Genomic DNA, 19,543 nt, shown 5'->3' with positions numbered 1-19,543 from the left:
TCAAGGAACAGTCCTGAGCATGTTCCCTATGGGTTTCCCTGAAGTAGAAATTGCTGCTTCTGAGCTGATGCATAGACTTAGTTTTCCAGGAAGTGCCAGATGGCTTTCTGGAATGGCTGCACCATTCAACACCTCCTCCTGTAGAGAAAGAGGTTTTGTATGTTCCTGCTTCTTGACAATTAAGTTACATTGTTCGCTAACTTACAGTTGTCTAATTTTTTTCCAGGGTAATAGGCAAATTGTTTTATTGAGCTTTATTGATTTATTTTTTTTAATTTATGTTTTTCTGATTACCACTGAGTTTGGACATGTCATTGTATACTTGTTAGATTTTTTAAATTTTTTTTTACCATTTCTTCTTCTGTAAATTGTGCATTCTTATACCTTGCTTATTAAACGTCTTGGACTTGCTTTTTGGGGTTGATTTTTGGAAGGTGCTTCTATATTCTAGATCAGCTGTGGGCAAACTACAGCCCGCGGGCCGGATCTGGCCCATTTGAAATGAATAAAACTACTGAAAAAAAAGACCGTACCCTTTTATGTAATGATGTTTACTTTGAATTTATATTAGTTCACACAAACACTCCATCCATGCTTTTGTTCCGGCCCTCCGGTCCAGTTTAAGAACCCATTGTGGCCCTCGAGCCAAAAAGTTTGCCCACCCCTGTTCTAGATGTTAAATTTTTGTTGGTTTTAGTCATTGCAATGTTTCCTTCCCTTTGTTCAGCTTCTTTCGTGGTATTGTTCATGCAACAGAAATTCTCTAATATAATCAAAACCATAATTTTTCCTTATCTTTTGTGCTTTTGAATTTTTACTTATGAATCACCCTTCCACCTTAAGGTCAGAAAAATATTGTCTCATGTTTTCTTATATTAACTTTATTATTCACATATAGGTCTTTAATTCATATAAAATGCAATTCCCTTTTCTTAACATATGATGATGCAGGGTCCGAATTCATCTACTAAATTATTGCTCTGTTGTGTTGATTTTATCCTATCTAATAAAAGAGAAATATGGTAATTAGCCGTACCTCTGCTACCCTTCCCATTGGCTAATCAGGGTGATATGCAAATTAACTGCCAGCCAAGATGGCGGCCGGCAGCCAGACGGCTTGAAGCGAACATGAGGCTTGCTTGCTTCAGTGACGGAGGAAGCCAACGTTCCCCGCCTGCCGCTGCCGGCCTCTGAGCTTGCAGTTTGAAACTTTGTTACAAATATAGAATCTAAACAAAACCCCAGAAACCTGCTTTTAGCGAGCCGCGATCTCAGAGCTGGAGTTGAAACAGTGTTTCGATTATAGAACCCAAACAAACCAGATACCTGCTTTCAGCAACCGAGGCCTCAGAGCTGGAGCTAAGCGTCAGAGCTAAAGCTGGCCCAGAATTAAAAAAAAAAAAAGAAAAAAAGGAGCGGTTGGGAGCTTCAGTCACCCGCCAGCCTGAAAACAGCCCTCAGCCCCTCACCCAGACTGGCCAGGCACCCCAGTGGGGACCCCCACCCTGAAGGGGGTGTGACCAACTGCAAACAGCCATCAGCCCCTCACCCAGGCTGGCCAGGCACCCAAGCGGGACCCCCACCCTGATCCAGGACACCCTTCAGGGAAAACCAGCCAGCCCCCACCCATGCACCAGGCCTCTATCCTATATAGTAAAAGGGTAATATGCCTCCCAGCACCGGGATCAGCGGAGCCGCGAGGCCTCCCGGCACCAGGATCAGCGTGACAGGGGGCAGCGCCCAAACCCCCTGATCGCCCTGCGACTCTGTGTGTGACGGGGCGGGGCCACAGCCTCCTTATCCACCCTGCTCTGTTCGTGACAGGGGAAGGTACCCCAACCCCCTGATCGCCCTGTGGCTCTGTGTGTGACAGGGTGCGGTGCCCCAACTTCCCTATCGGCCCTACCCTGTGTCTGACAGGGGGGAGCTCCCCAACCCCCTGATTGACCCTGCTCTGTGCATAACAGGGTACGGAGCCCCAACCCCCCTGATGGCCCTGATCTGTGAGTGACAGGGGGCAGCGCCCCAACCTCCTGATTGACCCTGCTCTGTGCGTGATGGGGTGGCGCCGCAACCTCCCCATCGAACCTGCCTTGAGTGTGACAGGGGGTGGTGCCCCAACCCCCCAATCGGCTCTACCCTGAGCGTGACTGAGGGTGGCATTGCAACCTCCCGATCCGCCCTGCTCTGTGCATGACAGGGGGTGGCACCCCCAACTCCCCAATCAGCCCTGCTCTGAGCCCAACCAGGGGCTGCACCTAGGGATTGGACCTGCCCTCTGCCACCCGGGAGCAGGCCTAAGCCAGCAGGTCGTTATCTCCTGAGGGGTCCCAGACTGTGAGAGAGCACAGGCCGGGCTGTGGGACCCCCCTCTCTCCCCTGAGTGCACAAATTTTTGTGCACCGGGCCTCTAGTATTATAATAAACCCCCATTTATACTTGGGTCTTTGAGCTCTATAGTAACTTCCACTGATATGTTGTTTCTTACACCAAATCATACTGTCTTTCTTTTTGTGGTTTAATAAAAACTTTCAGGTTCTTACAAGGTGAATCTCCCTCATTACTCTTCTTAAAGATTGATGATTGACTTAGCTATTCATGGGCTTTTATTTCTTTGAGTCTGCAATTCTTCAATTCTACAACTGTATTAATAGCACCAAGCTATATTAATGTAACATCGCTCTCAGCTCAAAATATTTTGGAAAGAAGATTTTGTTATCTTCATTAAGCGTGTCTCCATTCTACGGATGACATAAACAAGGCACAGATATTTAAGACTGTTTTTGATGTTAAAAAGAATGGGATGGTACTGGCTTCTAATGTTATAGGAGTTTTAAGGTGCTATAGCTCTGTTGGGCTGCTCTGCCCATATAACCAAACTGGTAGAGAATTTGAAGCCATTTGAGAAAGCCCTGGTGGGCTCTGTCTATGAAAGGGGCTGAGGTTTAAGACAAACTAACCCCAAAAAAGAGACTGGCTCTGGAGAATCATTTGGAGAAGCCAAACAAAGTGAATAAGAGTTGCAAGATTCAGATCCAAACCCATTGCATTCTTCTGGTTGGCTTTTGGCAATGGAGCAGGAGTTAAATGTTCATGAGGTAGGCAGCGTTGGAGTCTTTACTCTGTAGCAAGTAATATTCTTGGTATTTTATATATTAAGTCTCTGAAACCTCACAACAACTCTGCAAGGTGGATTCTAATATTATCCCTATTTTGCCAGCAAAGTAACTGAGTCACCGAAGGTTGAATCACTTGCTTAAGACCTTAGACAAGGTTCAATTTATGATTCCACTCAGCCTGACTCCAAAGCCCATGATATTAACCATGAATCTATGCTCTCATCACTCTTGAATTAAGTGTCATGTAGGTTTCTGAGAAACATGACCATAGGGGTAGGACCCAAGGCCCAGGTGTGAAGTTTACTGGGAGGTAGATACAGTATTAAGTCCTGGGAACATATGGTTTTAACACTGGGTTCTGAGACTTGTGGTGCATCATGGAAGATATGTAAATTGGTGGTAACTTTAGAGAGAAATCAGACAGATTCTGTTCAGTTTTAATTTGCTGATACTTGTGTGCTACATAGCAGACTTGACTGTCCTGGTCCTGGTAATTCAGGCCCCGCTAATCCCAGGTGATGATGAGGAAGGATGCTAGCAGTTGCAGCTGGGCCATCAGAAAGTGTTAGCAAATAATTTCAAGTTTTCTGGTCCCAAAATCTTAGCATCCATCTCTCCTGAGTGAAAATTGCTCTGGAAAGATGAGTGGGTCTGATTCATTAACAAAAATTGTCAGTGGCCTCTAACATAAAGAGCTGGCCAAAGGCAACAGAAGCAAGTGAAATATGGTGACAGCTGGTATGAGACTTGGGTTCAATAAGGCTAGCTGTACCAATACAAGGTCTGCGCCTCAGAAACGGGGTCCTCCCCACAGACTATGAGCCCCACGTGGACACAGATTCTTGTCTACGTTGTTTTGTTCTTCACTGTTAGTGCCTAGAACAGGGCTTGCAAATAACGGGCACCCAGTAAATATTTTTGAGTTGCATCCTTTTGCATCCAAGGTGGGGTTTGTTTTTTTGAGAAGGCAAAGCAGTTCATTGATGAAAAAGATGAAAAAAAACATTATTTTAATGTAGGAGAATCCTTGGGGGAAAAAAAAAAGATGAATAAAAACACCATTTTTAAGGTAAAATTGATTTATTACTATATTTATGTATTTATTTATATTAATAAACAGGCTATAGATTAGAAGCAAAGAGGTAAGACTTTCCTTGACCCTGATGGTGTCCACACAGAACGCAAGGGAGCCCGAGGTGTCTCAGCAAACACCTTGTACTGGCAGATACTGGGTTAAAGTTCTCAGTTGGTTGAGAAGATCTAAGTAAGTTTTTGCCTTGCTATTTTTTTTTTTGAAGACGTGAGCAAACATTTTGTTGTCATTTCTAGTAAGATTGCCAACATAATGTCCATTTTCTGTCTGATTCTTCCCTGAAGGCTGGGGACTGCTAATTTGCTGTTCACTTAGAACAGAGGTAAGATGCCCAGCAACACACTGAGGATGCTGGAAAGGCCCAGGCTGTCTGTACAAGACATCTGAGCTGTCAAAGCTTGTCCTCACCTTCCCAGGAGAAGCACCGTTCAATATGATGGCCCCTCCCCGTGGGGAGATGGCCACAGCCTGTTCAGAGACTATGGTCTCAGAGCACCACCTACTCACTGGGGAAATCAGGCCATGTGTTGAGTCTGCTGCTCTCTGAAATCCGAACATCTTTTAAGTAGGTTTACGGCAGTTTATCCCACTGGGTTCAAGAATCAGACTCATACATTCAGGCTTATCCATTGAGTATCATAAGCTACAAATTTCCTGTGTCTGCATTTTGTTCAATGGCTTCTTTCGCAACTCTGCTAATTGATGATGCTTCCATCTCTATTCTGCTAACTATTCATTAGCAGCGTGGTCAGACAGAGAGGTGCTTATTAGCTACTTAATAAGCATTTGCTGAGTTGAAATGTTGAATATAGTTTCAAGCAAAATACAGGGACGAAGCTGAATCATGCAGAGATGATTACACGCCAAGTGTGCACTCTTTGACAATTTGTTGCATGGATTAAGTCTGCTTCATAGACAATCTGAATGATGAGGTTTGTTGTCACAGAGACTCAGATAAGTTGCTTCCTCTTTGGTTGAATGCTTAAGGGACTTTCAAGCTCTTCTGGAATAGGATCAGATGATCTGAAGTTAAGAATAAGAAGTGTACTTATTTCCTGATATTGAAAATTACTGATCTTGGCACCCTATTTCTATAGTAGGTAGCAGCAAAGCCTTTTTATTTTTGAAATTTGAGTTTTGCTCCCAAAAAATCCATTTGATTATCATTTATGAACTTCACACTTGTATTTTGTCCCTTGGACCTTTATGAGAGATTTGGGAGTTCCTGTTGCTTCAACTCAGATGACCGCAGTATGGAGTGGCCCTCTTCAAAGATCTAAGGTTGGGGCTAAGAGCTCTCTTTTATAGAACAGGGAAGTGTCGGTTTCACGACTGCATCCCTAATGCATTGCACAGTGCCTGGCAGTAGACCAGCGGTTCTCAATCTGTGGGTTTCGACCCCTTTGGCCTAAGACCATCCTGCATATCAGATATTTACATTACGATTCACAACAGTAGCAACATTATAGTTATGAAGTATCAACGAAAATAATTTTATGGTTGGGTCACAACATGAGGAACTGTATTTAAAGGGCCAGAAGGTTGAGAACCACTGCAGTAGACACTCAACATATTTGTGGGATGAACAACTAAGTATTTTTTAAAAGCCCTTAAGCAAGAATATGTGAACAGAAAGAGATGAAAAAAAAATACTTTTTCACTTTTTAAAAAATTGAATTGTACTCCAAAGGGGCATGCTTCTACCCGAACCACTGTTCAGAGGAGTGACATTCTATAGATTCTGTGCTCTGAGTGCTATTCTCAACTAAGTCTGCATAGATTCTCACTCTGCTGGGCACCAGGACACTGAAAAGTTACCCTAGATTCTTTAGTTGCTTGAAGGTCAAAGTCCTGAAATAGACCTCTTCATTGAAATGGAAGTCTGTATTGTTGCTAATATTAACTAATGTTAACTTCAGTTATTTCTCCTTCCTCCAAGCTGGAATATTGTCTAAGTTTTGGGAAATTTCTTAGCTCATTTTACATTTTCCCCCGAGGGCAAAACTGTGGAGGTGCTGGATTTAGGACACGGGAGCATCCTATATATTAAAAGCCTAATATGCTAAGTGTCTGGTCGTCCAGTCATCCATTCAACCAATCAAAGCGTAATATGCTAATGATATGCTAAGGCCACTCAACCGCTCACTATGACGTGCACTGACAACCAGAGGACAGACACTCTGGCTAGTAGGTTAGCTTGCTGCTGGGGTCCTGACCATCAGGACTGAGTGAGATGGGCCGGACACGCCCTGGAGCCCTCCTGCAGTCCCTTCCCAGCTGGCCAACCCCCCGCGTTCCTCCCCAGCCCCAATCTTGCACCGGTGGGGTCCCTGGGTCTGGCCTGCACCTTCTCGCAATCCAGGACACCTTGGGGGATGTCAGAGAGCCGGTTTCTACTTGATCCCTCAGGCCAGACCGAGGGACCCCACTGGTGCACTGGGTCTTTAGGCTAATATAAGCCAGCTTATTTTCTTTATAAGAAGCTCTTTGAGATGGAGCCAACGTTCCAGTGCAACAAAAGTGCTCTTTGAAGGAGATGGCTGGGCATGACTGGATTGTTTATCTTTATTAGAAGACCAAGTGGAGGAGAATATACAGGAATGGGATTCCTGGAGGCTAATGGAGTGCTGGGGAAGCTTAGTGAATAGTCTCAAGACCCACCTCCACCCCTCACCCTATTCTGCTTTAGTCATAGCATTTATCCTCTTAACTGTTTTACATTTGGGAATCGTATGTAATATAGTATTTGGGGAAAATGGATGTAAATAAGGTTGAAACTACTGTTAAATAGAAAGAACAATGACTTTTGCTCTTGAAGAGAGTGCTTCAGTTTCTAGTTTTCTGATCCCCTGTACCCTGAACATTTTTTTACTCATTCAGAGGCTTTATTTCCTCATTTATAAAATGAGGTTGTTGTGAGCACTGGGTATAAACTCTGCAGGCTATGTAAGCCATCCTTTCCAAGTTTATGGCTGAAACAACTAATTTTTCTTAGGAATGGAAGTGGTCTTATAATTTTTCCAACACTGTGCTCTGAGACATCAGAATTCACACATGTATAGAAATATATTTATTCTCCCTTAAGATCTGAAACCAAAAGACTAAGTATAGAAGTATTTAAATAAAGTGACTTTAAAAACGATAGACAATGGCTGTATCATGTGACTACAAACAATTTAGATGGAGGCAGCAGTTAATACAAATCCCTTCAAATAAGGATTTATTAATGAAATAACAATGACTAACTTTATTCGGTGGTTACTATGTGCCAGGCAACATCCTATTCATTTTTCATGAATTAACTCATTGAATCCTCTCAACAACCCTTTGAGTAAAAGACAGATCTCAGAATAGCACGGCATGGATTCTGATGACATTATTTTAGGGTGGCCTTTGTCCATCTGTGATTCCCTTTAAAGTGACAATTTAGCTTTTAATATTTATAAATTAATTTTATTTTAGGAAATTTATTTGACCTGACTTATGGAAGAGCTTTGAATCTCTACAAACTCAACAAAGTTCCTTGTTTGTGTCATTCGGGTTGACAGCCATTACTTTCCATCGAAGTAATTCTGTGCTAATAAAAATGAGCTATTACATGGCTTTTCCATCTTGATATAATAGCTAAGTCAAATGGTAATTGCACATGAATCTTGCAGAAAATTCATATCTGAAAACTGGTCTGAGAATATATAAATTTTAAGGCAACCATGTTCTTAATGGTTGTTTCCCAAAGTACCTTCCACAAGGTAGAACATATGAGCAAATTACAGTTGTTTCTTGAAAAAGGGGTTCATATAGTAGTTTGTGCTGGGGAAATGGTGGATTAAACACACTTAGGCAGGCATGTTTTTTCAGTCAGATTTTTTGGTGACTTTTATTGTGCAGTTGTGATGCTCCAGAGAAAAGTTGTATGTATGTGTAAGTATGTCCAGTATGTGTGTGTGTGTGTGTGTGTGTGTGTGTCTGTGTGAGTATCCACATTTCTCAGCATTAGCCATTATTCTTGTTTCAAAGCTTCACGTTCAAACATTGCTGCAGATTCCTATTTTGCAAGTCAGAAGCTTGGTTTTCACTCACTTTTTTCTATATCTTCATTTTATAATGGCTCCTAACCTGTCCCCAGCTGACGGAGGCCACCAGTGAACTCCAGCAAAGGTTACACGTGCAAAACAGCAAATAGAAATGTGTATGGATCATTTTCAAAATGTTATCCTCCACACGCTTGTTGAGTGTTTTTCCTTCCACGACTCGCGTGGAGTAGGGTTCGGTATCTGAAAGAGGAGCCGCACAGCAAATGAGAGAAAAAGACACGAGATAATTTTGCAATATTGGGGGACCAGGCGGCAAGTCCTGAAGGACTTCTCCCTGTGCTCAGGCCTCACCAAGCTTTTATTCATCTGGGATGCACCCATAGCATAGCCCTAGGCAGGTGACCCCCTGCAACAGGCAGACTAGCCCATCAGCAAGGATTTACATAATAATAAATGGGGGAGTAGTTTCAGCTACCACTGTCTGGACAAACAGAGGTGGCGCCTAGCTCAGACCTTTGGGAGGGCTTCAAAGGCACCCAGCCTTGGGGGGGGGGAGGGGGGTTCTCTGTCTATGCTTATCAGATAGTGAAGGCAATAAACAGTTTCCCACAACGCTGGCTAGTTATTTTCATCCTACTGCCAGGGTTCTTTATCTTTCCTTGAGGTAGAAAGGCTGATAGCAACCATGAGAAGTTATACAGACTTGGGGAAACATCCTAACATTTTTATGACTTTTTTAAAATATGAAATGAGGAAAACATTGCTTGAATTATCTGCTTTACGGAGGTGTCTATAGTATATGTGTGAAGGGAGAGGCCAGGGAAGTTTCTATATAATAATGCATTGAAAGTGCTTTTTAAACAAACAAACATATTCAAGTGGGCACTGTAACCTGGGGCCCCCAGGTGGTAGTGGCTCCTCTGCACTTCAGCTTTTAGTTTTCGGAGTTTCCAGACTCAACTGCTATTGATAGTAGTCTATTAACACAACCACAAAACTTCAGAGACACTAGAGAGAAAGTTGCCGTATTTCCCTTTAATGCAAATCACCATCTTCTGCATTGTTTGGTTTGTAAATATGTGGTTTTATATGATGGGTTTCTCTAAGTGTGTGCCCTTTGACCAAAAATGCACCAAGTTTTATCAATTAAGCTCCTGCTATGGATGGCCATCAATGGGGCAGCGAAGGAAACTTCATCTAGCTTTCCCAGTGCATAGCTATATGATGCCAATAGTATTTTTATGAGCATCAACAGTACAGAGGGACAGGGAGGCTGATGAGTTGTCCATGCTAACACATTTTCTGTTCTGTTGTCCTCCTGCCGCCCTGTACAGAGAGTGCAGCATCCACACGAGTGTCCTTCCTGTGGAGGCTTTGGCTTTCATCCGTGCTCCGTGTGCCATGGGAGCAAGATGTCAGTGTTTCGAAACTGCTTCACAGACTCTTTCAAAGCCCTGAAGTGCACGGCGTGCAACGAGAACGGTCTTCAGCGCTGCAAGAGCTGTGCTGCTTAGGCAGCGCTTCCGCCAGGGAGAGCCGCGTTTTACCAACCGAGGCAATCATTTGCTTTCTACTTTTTTTTTAATGGTCACGTTTATGGATTAATCAATAAACTTTGTTTATTATAAGTGCTTTTGTTTTGACTGTTTACTGTGACCGTTTGATTTGATATCAAGTGAATGTTGATTTAACAACATGCCAAGCAAGCCCTGTGCTAGTAGATCCCGGTTTCCATTTGGAAATACCCAGCACCGTTCCAACATGTCCAAAGTTTGACTCCTTAAATGGGTTTGCTTTTCTGAAGAAAAGACACAATGTATCTATCTGATGATGCAATGTCACCCTATGGGTGAATTAATTCAACTTTCTAGGTGTATAGAACACATTTCTATGGGAGAAGAGAGCTCTGGGATAGTGGGAAAGAATATGGTCATATTTATTCTTAGACAGCAACATTTTTACTACATCTTGGAGCAGATGATTTTAATGATAAATCAATGCTGTCAGATGGATTTCATGGTGATGATAAAAAATAAGCTGCCAGAAGACTTATCCAGACTTATTTTTTTTTCAAGCATCTGCTTTGTGTGTCATGGAAAGCAAGCAAAGGCTGCCATTATTGTCCTCTTGAGCTGGACGCAGAGAACTATATAGTTTGAACACATCGTAGGCAATGATAGAAAAGGGGACAGAAGAAATTTTGCTAGAATTATTGGCTGATGCCTAACTGTGCACACATCTGTACTCTGATGAAATCCTTTATCAATGATTTTAATAAATCACCTTCACAATATTTGTAATGTCATCAAAATATTTTATACCTTGGTTTTAGACTAAGTTATGTTTACCAAATACTTCCTAATCATCTAGGCACAGTATTCGGTATAATTTCTGCTTCCATGGCACTTACTCTGTAAGAAGGAAAGAAGTATTAACTAACTATAAGCAGAATAAGTTTTATAAATACTAAATGAAACTGTGCTCTGGGAGTGTATAGCAGAAGGAGCAACCTGGATGAGTTAGGAAATGGTAAGAAGAGACTGTTGAGCAACTGATAGTGAAACAGACATGAAGGGTGATAGGAAACTAGTTAGTCAAAGAGTCTGAGAGATAGTGCTTCAAGGTCAAGGATAGCATATGTGGAGAGTCTGAGGTCAGAGAAAGGTGTATGTTTCTCTCTTGAAGAACTGTTAGAATCCAATATGGGAAGTTTCAGTCTAGTAATAGTGGAACAGTATGGCGGACTAATAATATGCTAATAATATGTTTACATGAACAAGATAGGAAAACGTAAACTGCTCAAGCCATTGGAAAGCAACTAAAATGGAAAGATACAGGGAGGGATTCAATCACTAGACAAAGGGAAACAAAATGAGCCCTACATTTATCCAGCTTATCCTCTGAGAGCACTTCCCAGTTGGCACCGAATAGAGCTCATGAAGAAAGAGCATTGAAACCAGAGACATCTTTAAAATGTTGTCATGCAATCCATAAACATGGTAGATTTCTTCATATATTTGGATTTTCTATAATTTCTTGGCGGAATATGCACTGTAGTTTTCAATGTGAAAATCTTACACATCTTTTGTAAAATGTATTCCATGGACTTGATGTTTTCTGATAGTGTTATACATTGTATTATTTTAGTTTTGTAGTCTAAGTGTCTGTTGCTTGTGTATTGTATTCTAATTTTTGTCTAATGATCTTGAATTCAGCAGTTTTGTTAAGTTCACTTTGAGGTTCAACAGTTTGTGGATTTCTTTGGATATTCTACGTATCAACTGTGTTATTTACAAACTAGTGGCCTGGTGCATGAAATTCATGCACAGAGGTGGGGGTGGTATCCCTCAGCTTCGCCTGCACCCTCTCCAATCTGGGACATCCCTCTCACAATCCGGGACCACTGGCTCCTAACTGCTCACCTGCCTGCTTGCCTGATTGCCCCTAACCACTCTGCCTGCCAGCCTGCTCACACCCAACTGACCCCCCCCTTCCTTGCTGGCCTGATTGCCCCCAATGTCCCCCCCTGCCTACATATGCAAATTAACTGCCATCTTTATTGGAGGTTAATTTGCATATAGCCCTGATTAGCCAATGGGAAGCATAGCAAAGGTATGGTCAATTACCCTTTTTGTCTTTTATTAGATAGGATGTGTCATACTTCCACATTTAAAACTACAGTGCAGATTTTGCCAAGCAGCAATGTTTATGGACTGGGTGACAAAATTATAAAGATGTCTATAGTTTCAATGCAATCTTAAAACCCCACCAGATGTTTTATATAATTGACCAATAATTCTAAATTTATATGAAAAAGCAAACCATCTAGAGCAGTGGTTCTCAACCTGTGGGTCACGACCCCTTTGGGGGTCAGACAACCCTTTCACAGGGCTCACCTAAGACCGTCGGAAAACACATACATAATTACATATTGTTTTTGTGATTAATCACTATGCTTTAATTATGTTCAATTTGTAACAATGAAATTGGGGGTCACCACAACATGAGGAACTGTATTAAAGGGTCGTGGCATTAGGAAGGTTGAGAACCACTGATCTAGAGTATCCAAGAACATTTTGAACAAGTAAAGTAAGTATAGACAAATAGATTAATGGAATCTAATAGAATGTACAGAAGTAGATGCACACAATAAGGTCAAGTGTTTTTCAATAAGGATGACAATTCAAAGCAATGGGCAGTGGAAAGTCTTTGTGACAAATAGTGCTGGAAACCACCAGATTCCCACATAATCAGAAAAATGACTTTGAAAATGATTAGTACTACCATTGCGACCACTACCGCTACTGACATCTAATGGCTAGAGAGGCAAGCAATACTGAAAAACATCCTACAAAACACAGGGAGACTCCTTCCCTCCACAAAGGATTATCAAGTCCAAACTGTTAATAGTGTCAAAATTGAGAACATCTGATGTAAATGTCAAAAGCTAGACCAGGAGAATAACTTCACCATACTGTGGTAGGCAAGATGTTTGAACAAGGCACAAGATGCCTAAATATGTGACTTGTTCAGGTAGAAAATAATAAATTGATCTTAATTAAAGTTAAAATCTCCTCATTAAAAGAAATTATTTATACAAATCAAGAGGGAAGCCAGAACTGGGATGATATATACACAATACAAGTATCTGCCAAAGGACTCATATCTAGGTAATTTATAGAATTCTGAAAAAAATCAGTAATTAAGACAATATAAGTGGGGGTTGGGGGGCAATGGGGAGATAAGGACACATGTGTAATACCTTAATCAATAAAGGAAAAAATGTTCTTAAAAAAATAAAAATAAAAACAGAGAAAAAAAAGAATCTTAGAGATTATAAAATATGAATCTTATTTTATAGATAAAAAAGCAGAGGCACTCAGAAGTAAATTGTGTTTCAGAACTGGTTTCAAACTGAGGCTCCTGACTTCCAATTCTGTGCTCTTTAGGCACATCATGTGGTCAATAATAAACCTCTGATGAAAAATTATTAACCAAAAAAAAGAGAATATAATAAAAAAAATAGGCAACAGACACCTCACAAAAAAGACATATGGATGGCTAAAAACATAGGAAAAAGTACACATCACTAGTCATCACAGAACGCAAATTAAAATCACAAAGTGATATTACTACATCATATTTAAAATGGCTAAAATCTGAAGAGACTTAAAATGTAAAGTGTTGGTGTGGATGGGGAGCAACTGGAACTCTCCTACATTGCTAATGAGACTGTTAACTGGTACAATCACTTAGGAAAACCATTTGATGGATTCAATGGAGGTGAGCATACATAAGTGGTATACTCAACAATTTTGCTCCTAGCTGTTTAGTCAAGAGAAACATATGTCCACATGCTACAAAAGTTTCATGGAAGCTATATCATTAACAGCCAAAATGTGGAAAGATCTCAAATGCCCACTGACAGGAGAACTGATAAGCAAATTGTGATGTATTGACACAAGGGCACACCTCCTAGCCATAAAAAGGAACAGGCTATGGCCACTTGAGAGCAGATTGCTCCTCTGTCAAGAAAAGGGGGAAGAGTTTCTTGCATCAATAAAGTTTCTTATCCAACATGGTTTTAAGATTCTATGAATTAGTAGGGTCTATCTAGAAATTTCCTGACTACCCAGACCCTGGCTATGTTTCTTAAAATCTGGCCATAGTCCCAATGTTTTTGTCTGGAGCAGAATGAGGATGGAGAATTAGAACAGTACAAGGGATTCTAATTTTCAGACCCCATCTTGAACTACAAGCTCAGGGGACAAAAGGTCTCTGACTTGTGTTTGTGTTCACAAGGAATTTGTTTCTGTTTCTATACTTTATTCTTTTTTTAAAAAATCCATTGGCATCGAATTAAAGTGTTAATGTTTTCTGCTGATTATTTGTGAGCTTCTAAAGAAGAACATCATGGAAGAGTAATGAAATAAAAAACATCTCAGAGATCTCATGGAATTGCAGAGGTTAATGAGAGTAATAAGCTCAAAAAATAAGCTTACAATAGGCTTATTTAAGCATAAATTTAAGTTAACTTTCTAGAGAACTGGGTTTAGATACTTCACCTCTGTTTCAGTTCTATAAAATATAAATGAGAGATAATTATCCCTGCTATATTTATCCCATATTGTTCTATGGGATTAATTAGAATCTATAGGGAAGTACTTTTAAAATGCAGAGTAATAAACAGAGGCAGAGGGTAATTTCATAATTACCATGAAAATCATGCATCAGCAATATATCTTTTTACTGACCACATAAAGGAAATGAACTAACATTTATTGGACACTTTCTGCATGCTTGTTTTTTAGAAGGTATCCCATTTATTCTTTATAATACCATGAAGAAACTGTGATTTTTTTTTGTATTATAAATTGTTAATTTTCCTCATCTTGAAATTTGTTAGTTTATTGTATCTTAAGTGTCCACGTGAGCTGCCTTTATTTCTGATATAAAGTGGGAAATCAGTCAAGCAAACAACACACCTGCTCAGAGATGAACACCTACATAAGCCATAGAGTTGGAAGGAAAAGAAAGGCCTTCCCTGTGCTCTTACAACTTCATACAGTCCTCTAGGCAACTCTCCATTTATTTCAAAAGCCAGGCCATGCTGCTTGCTGGCCAAGGATATGTAGGAATATAATCAGGTGGACCATGAATAAATTTTGTAAAAGATTAAAGGAGGGATTTAAAAACATGGCACATACTTTATAAATATAAATGCATATTTAGTTTTTAATCTTTTTGTCAGATCAAGGTCTTTTGAAAAAAGATAAATTGTGAATATACTGATTAGAATTTTGTCTGGTCTTTCAGGTACAAACCTCAGAGGAGCCATTCTGGAATTCTTTGAAGTGGCATGAAAATTTAAAGACTATTTTGGCAAGCAACCTGAATGCAATATCCCTTTTAATTTAGGGGATTGTTTCTCCTGATCTTCTGTAGTTTCCTCACCCATAATAACTTGACAGTAATTTTTTTTCTTAATACTGACTTTATGAAGTTATTTCTAAAGCGTTAAGCTTACTTTCAATAGAATCAACATTTACCTCTCTGTGCTCATATTTAACAAGCCTATGTAATATTTAGTTCTAAAAATTATCTCAATTAAAATTAATATGCCATTTTGGTACACACACATACACATATACTTATAAACACAATTATTAGGCCGATTTGTCAAGAAACAAAACTGACTTTACACTTGTCTGCTGGTAGCAAAAGTATGCAAACAGGTAAGACTTTTTTTCCGAGTTGCAAGCATACAGCGGGCACAGGGCGTCAGAAGGCATGTGTTACAGAGGGCATGGGGAGGGGGTGAAGGTGTGTGTGGAAGCTGGCTAAGAAAGCTTTAGCTAACTGAAGGACCATTTCAGTAGCCAGGGGCATTGTTGATAATATGCTCAAGATTAGTCATCCTCACCTTCCTCACCGCCCTTTGGGGTATCAGCAGCTGGTATTGCTTAGCGGGCTGTTGGACCTGTGGTGAGTGACTGAGGACCGGGAGGAGACAGTCTTAGAAGGAGACAGTCTCTCTTTGGTTCACTTCACTTAGCCTAATGTCCCCTGGATGATCTCCCTTGTATGTGGAATCTACAAAAGTTGGAGACATTGAAGCAGAGAGTAGAATGGTGGTGACCAGATGGGGCTGTAGGAAAAATAGACGTTAATCAAAGGGTACAAAGTTGCAGTTGTGCAGAATGACTTTAGTCTTAGAGATCAAATGTACAGCATGGTGACTACAGTGGATAATAATTCTGCATTGAACCCTGGAAATTTGCTCAGAGATTTCAGGGGCTCTTACCACATATGCAAAAAATGTAGCTATGTGAGGAGATGATATGTTAATGAGCTTGGCTGTAATAATCATTTTGCTGTGTATATGTATACAAAGGTTGTACACCTTAAATATATACACTCTACATTAAAAATGAAATAATGTGCATTTTTAAAAATATATTTTATTGGTTTTTTAAAAAGAGGAAGGGAGAGGGATAGAGAGTTAGAAACATCGATGAGAGAGAAACATCGATCAGCTGCCTCCTGCACACCCCCTACTGGGGATGTGCCCACAACCAAGGTACATGCCCCTGACCTGAATCGAACCCTGGACCCTTCAGTCCACAGGCTGACACTCTATCCACTGAGCTAAACCGGCCAGGGCATAATGTGCATTTTTAAAAAAGAATGAGAGTCTCAATGAGCACACAGCCGCCGCAGACAGGCTTTTCTGGACGTGATGGCGGTGGATTCCTATTGAGAAGCACCCTCCTCCAGAGAAACCCCACTTCCTTGGAAATTCTTTGAAGAGAGACGCATTTTGTCCCACGATGGAGAAGTACTCAGGCCTCAAACAAGTCCTCTAGGAAGAGAAAGTGCACCCATTCTGATGAAAATGTTTTTCCCCAGCTCTATTCTGACCTTTAGGGACTCCTTTTTAAACCTAGCCTGGTGGAGCACACATTGAAAAACTCAAAATGCATGAGTTGGTAGCAAGGTGACTCTGAACAGTAGTTTGCCGGTATTAAGTACCAGTAATACAGCTTTTATAGAAGAACCTAAGATGCCCTAAAATCATTGCTTAAATGTAGCAAAACTGAAGCCTACTCTTAATATTAATCAACACCTAGAAAATCCATATTAATTTCCTCTAAACTACACCTGCCTCTGTTAGCAACCTGTGCTCTTACATTGTTACTTTTGTTTTCTATATGTTTCTGTGATCATAACCCTTTTCTCCCTGCCACCTCGTTAGAGGAATATCTATAAACATGTTATCAGTGCACCCCAAAATTGAGGTACACAGATCAATTAAAAAGCAAAATGTTTGCACAGTCTGGCAAATGGTGTTAGGGGTATGCTCATTTATAACAATAAAAGGACAAGATTAAGAGTGATGGGAAATGGGGATCTTTCCAGTGTTTTTCTTATAAATCGCTGGCTGTTTTGTGTGTGGGACTGTTCTGCGCTTGACGGATGAAGACGTTGTGAGGCTGAAAAGCCCCCAGGAGAAGCTGTAGTACAAAATCGAAGCTGCTTTTTCCTGGAAGACCAGCTGCCACGTCATTGCTCTGAAGTTTCCATATTTGCTTTGACCTTTCGAGGTCTGTTTTGAGTGCTTTTCTGTCTGCTGTAGATTTTACCTGGAGACAAAATTGTCAATATACTTTCCGTCACATTTTTGGTTTCTGGCTGGGAAATATTATAGCATGCTTTATTCTTAGGAAAGAGATATATATCTGCTTTCCAGAACATTGTTCCCCAAGGTAAACGTGTCTGTACTCTTTGTACCTTTTCAGCAGTTGCTATGAATCCTTTGCTGTTATAACTGGGTGAACAGCTGTCAGGAACTGTTACCTCTTCCTAACGGGTTCTCTCCCCATTTTCTTCTCCTTTGATGTTTGTGGAAACGGGGGTAGGGGAAGAAGATTTTTGAGCCTATTTATGAAGTAGGAGCACTTTCATCTCCGAATAAAATATTTAAATTTGTTAATAATGTTACTGTGATAAGTAAGTATAGAAAATTCCTTGAGTTTCTGGAATCAAGACTAATCATGAGGCACTCAGTCAAGAAATGCACCAGGCATTGTGAGGGATACAAAGATGAGTGTAAGGTGGCTTTGTCGGTCTCTACCATGATGGGGAGGTAAGACATGTTCTAGTTAGATAGAGCACAGACTCTGCCCTGCAGGTGATTGGTTGGCGGAGGGTAAAGCACTAAGTGTTTGCATGCTCAAAGGAGCAGAATATTTGAACACAGGAGACTCCTGGGGAGACATAGCTGGAAGTAGTGCCTGTGATACCAGCTAGGATGTCTATGGGCAAAAATATGGGTGGAAAGTTATGCCTGGCTATGGAATCAGGCAGGTGGAAAGCAAAGTGCTTAGCACAGTGCCTAGCAGATGGCAAACAGGCATTACACATTCCAGACGATCCCAATGATGATGATGACAGGCTATGTGTCACTGAGGTCTGGAGCACAGACTGTGGGTTCTGCGATTTGGTTCTGAATCCCAGTTCTGCCATTTGCCAGCTGTGTGACTTCAGGCAAGTTTGTTACATTTTCTGTAGATCAATATTATTATTTGTAAATGGAAGTAATACTAATGCTTACATTATAGGGTTGTGGGGAGGATTAAATTAAAGCATTTAAGTACCAGTCATATAGGATTACAGATAGTGTGGGTATAGATTGAGAAAAGCTTTGTAAGCACAGAATTTTTGCATTCATTCTATAAATGAATGCTTTTTCAGTCAGGTTATTTGTCCAATGAAACATTGGTTTGAAAAAAGAAAGTAATCTATATCTAAAAGCCTAAACAACCATTACGACCAAGCAACTAGATTGACTGGAACGACCGGTGGACCAGTCGCTATGCCACACACTGACCACCAGGGGGCAGACGCTCAATGCAGGAGCTGCCCCCTCGTGGTCAGTGCATTCCCACAGCCAACCTCCCCCGGTTCCTCCCTCATCCCTCCCCCCACACCCATCCAGCAGGCCCTGTCTAGCAGCTGGCAGGCCCCCAGGCCCCGGCCGGCCTGGCCCTGATTGGGACTGGGCGAGACATCCCTGATAGGCCCTGATCATTGGCCGGGCCTAGGGACTTCACCCATGCATGAATTTTGTGCACCAGGTCTCTAGTTATATAATTAAAGAAGTGAGGAATTTGACAAGTAATAAATTAAGAGTTTAGGGTGCAATATATACTCTTAACCAAGACAGTACATAATAATACTGTTTTTTGTTTGTTTGTTCTTTTTGCATTATCAGAATATTTTGGCTCAAAATATTTTTTGTTTTTTCCTATTCCCAGGATATTGGGTTATTAGCATTTTAGTATTCAAAGGAACACTGCTTCCATCAGAAGCCAAAACAATGGTCTGTTGAACTGGAAGTTGAGATTCCCATAGGCCATTTTTAAGCTTTTGATGACACCAGACCCACAGAGAAAAGATTACTGCTTGGAAAGTGATTGATCCTGTTTATCAATGGAAAATAGTATTATTGCTACACAATGTGTACAGGAAGGAGTATAGTGATAATAATACTTCTGGACCCATTACCAAGTGAGTGCAAAGTTTTAGAGGAATCTTTGACACCCAAGCCATACCCATGGAATCACTGGACACAAGCAAGAGCCTGAGTCAAGTGGTAATCTTCTAATCTCTACAAAGCTCTTGGCTAAATTCCATTTTTTTTTTTTTTTGCTCCATAATAGAGAATATGAAATCCTTGCTGATAATATTTGGTATATATTATCTTCCTTGAAACATTACAAATATTTTGTAGACTT

The 19,543-nt window shown here is 40.8% G+C and overlaps 1 protein-coding gene across 1 annotated transcript in view; it reads left to right on the top strand.

Moving 5' to 3' along the window:
* GRXCR1 (glutaredoxin and cysteine rich domain containing 1) overlaps positions 1-9,760 on the top strand; it is a gene marked incomplete at both ends in the record, with an annotated part of 99,194 nt that extends 89,434 nt beyond the window's left edge. The window contains one exon of the mRNA XM_081081287.1: positions 9,581-9,760. Coding sequence (XP_080937413.1) covers positions 9,581-9,760 — 180 coding nt within the window. The remainder of the gene's footprint in view (positions 1-9,580) is intronic.
* Between the last annotated feature and the right edge of the window lie 9,783 nt (positions 9,761-19,543).

This window comes from Myotis nattereri, assembly GCF_964212035.1.
Source record: "Myotis nattereri genome assembly, chromosome: 1".
In the NCBI taxonomy this organism is placed as follows: domain Eukaryota; kingdom Metazoa; phylum Chordata; class Mammalia; order Chiroptera; family Vespertilionidae; genus Myotis; species Myotis nattereri.
This window is presented reverse-complemented; position numbering and strand designations above follow the sequence as displayed.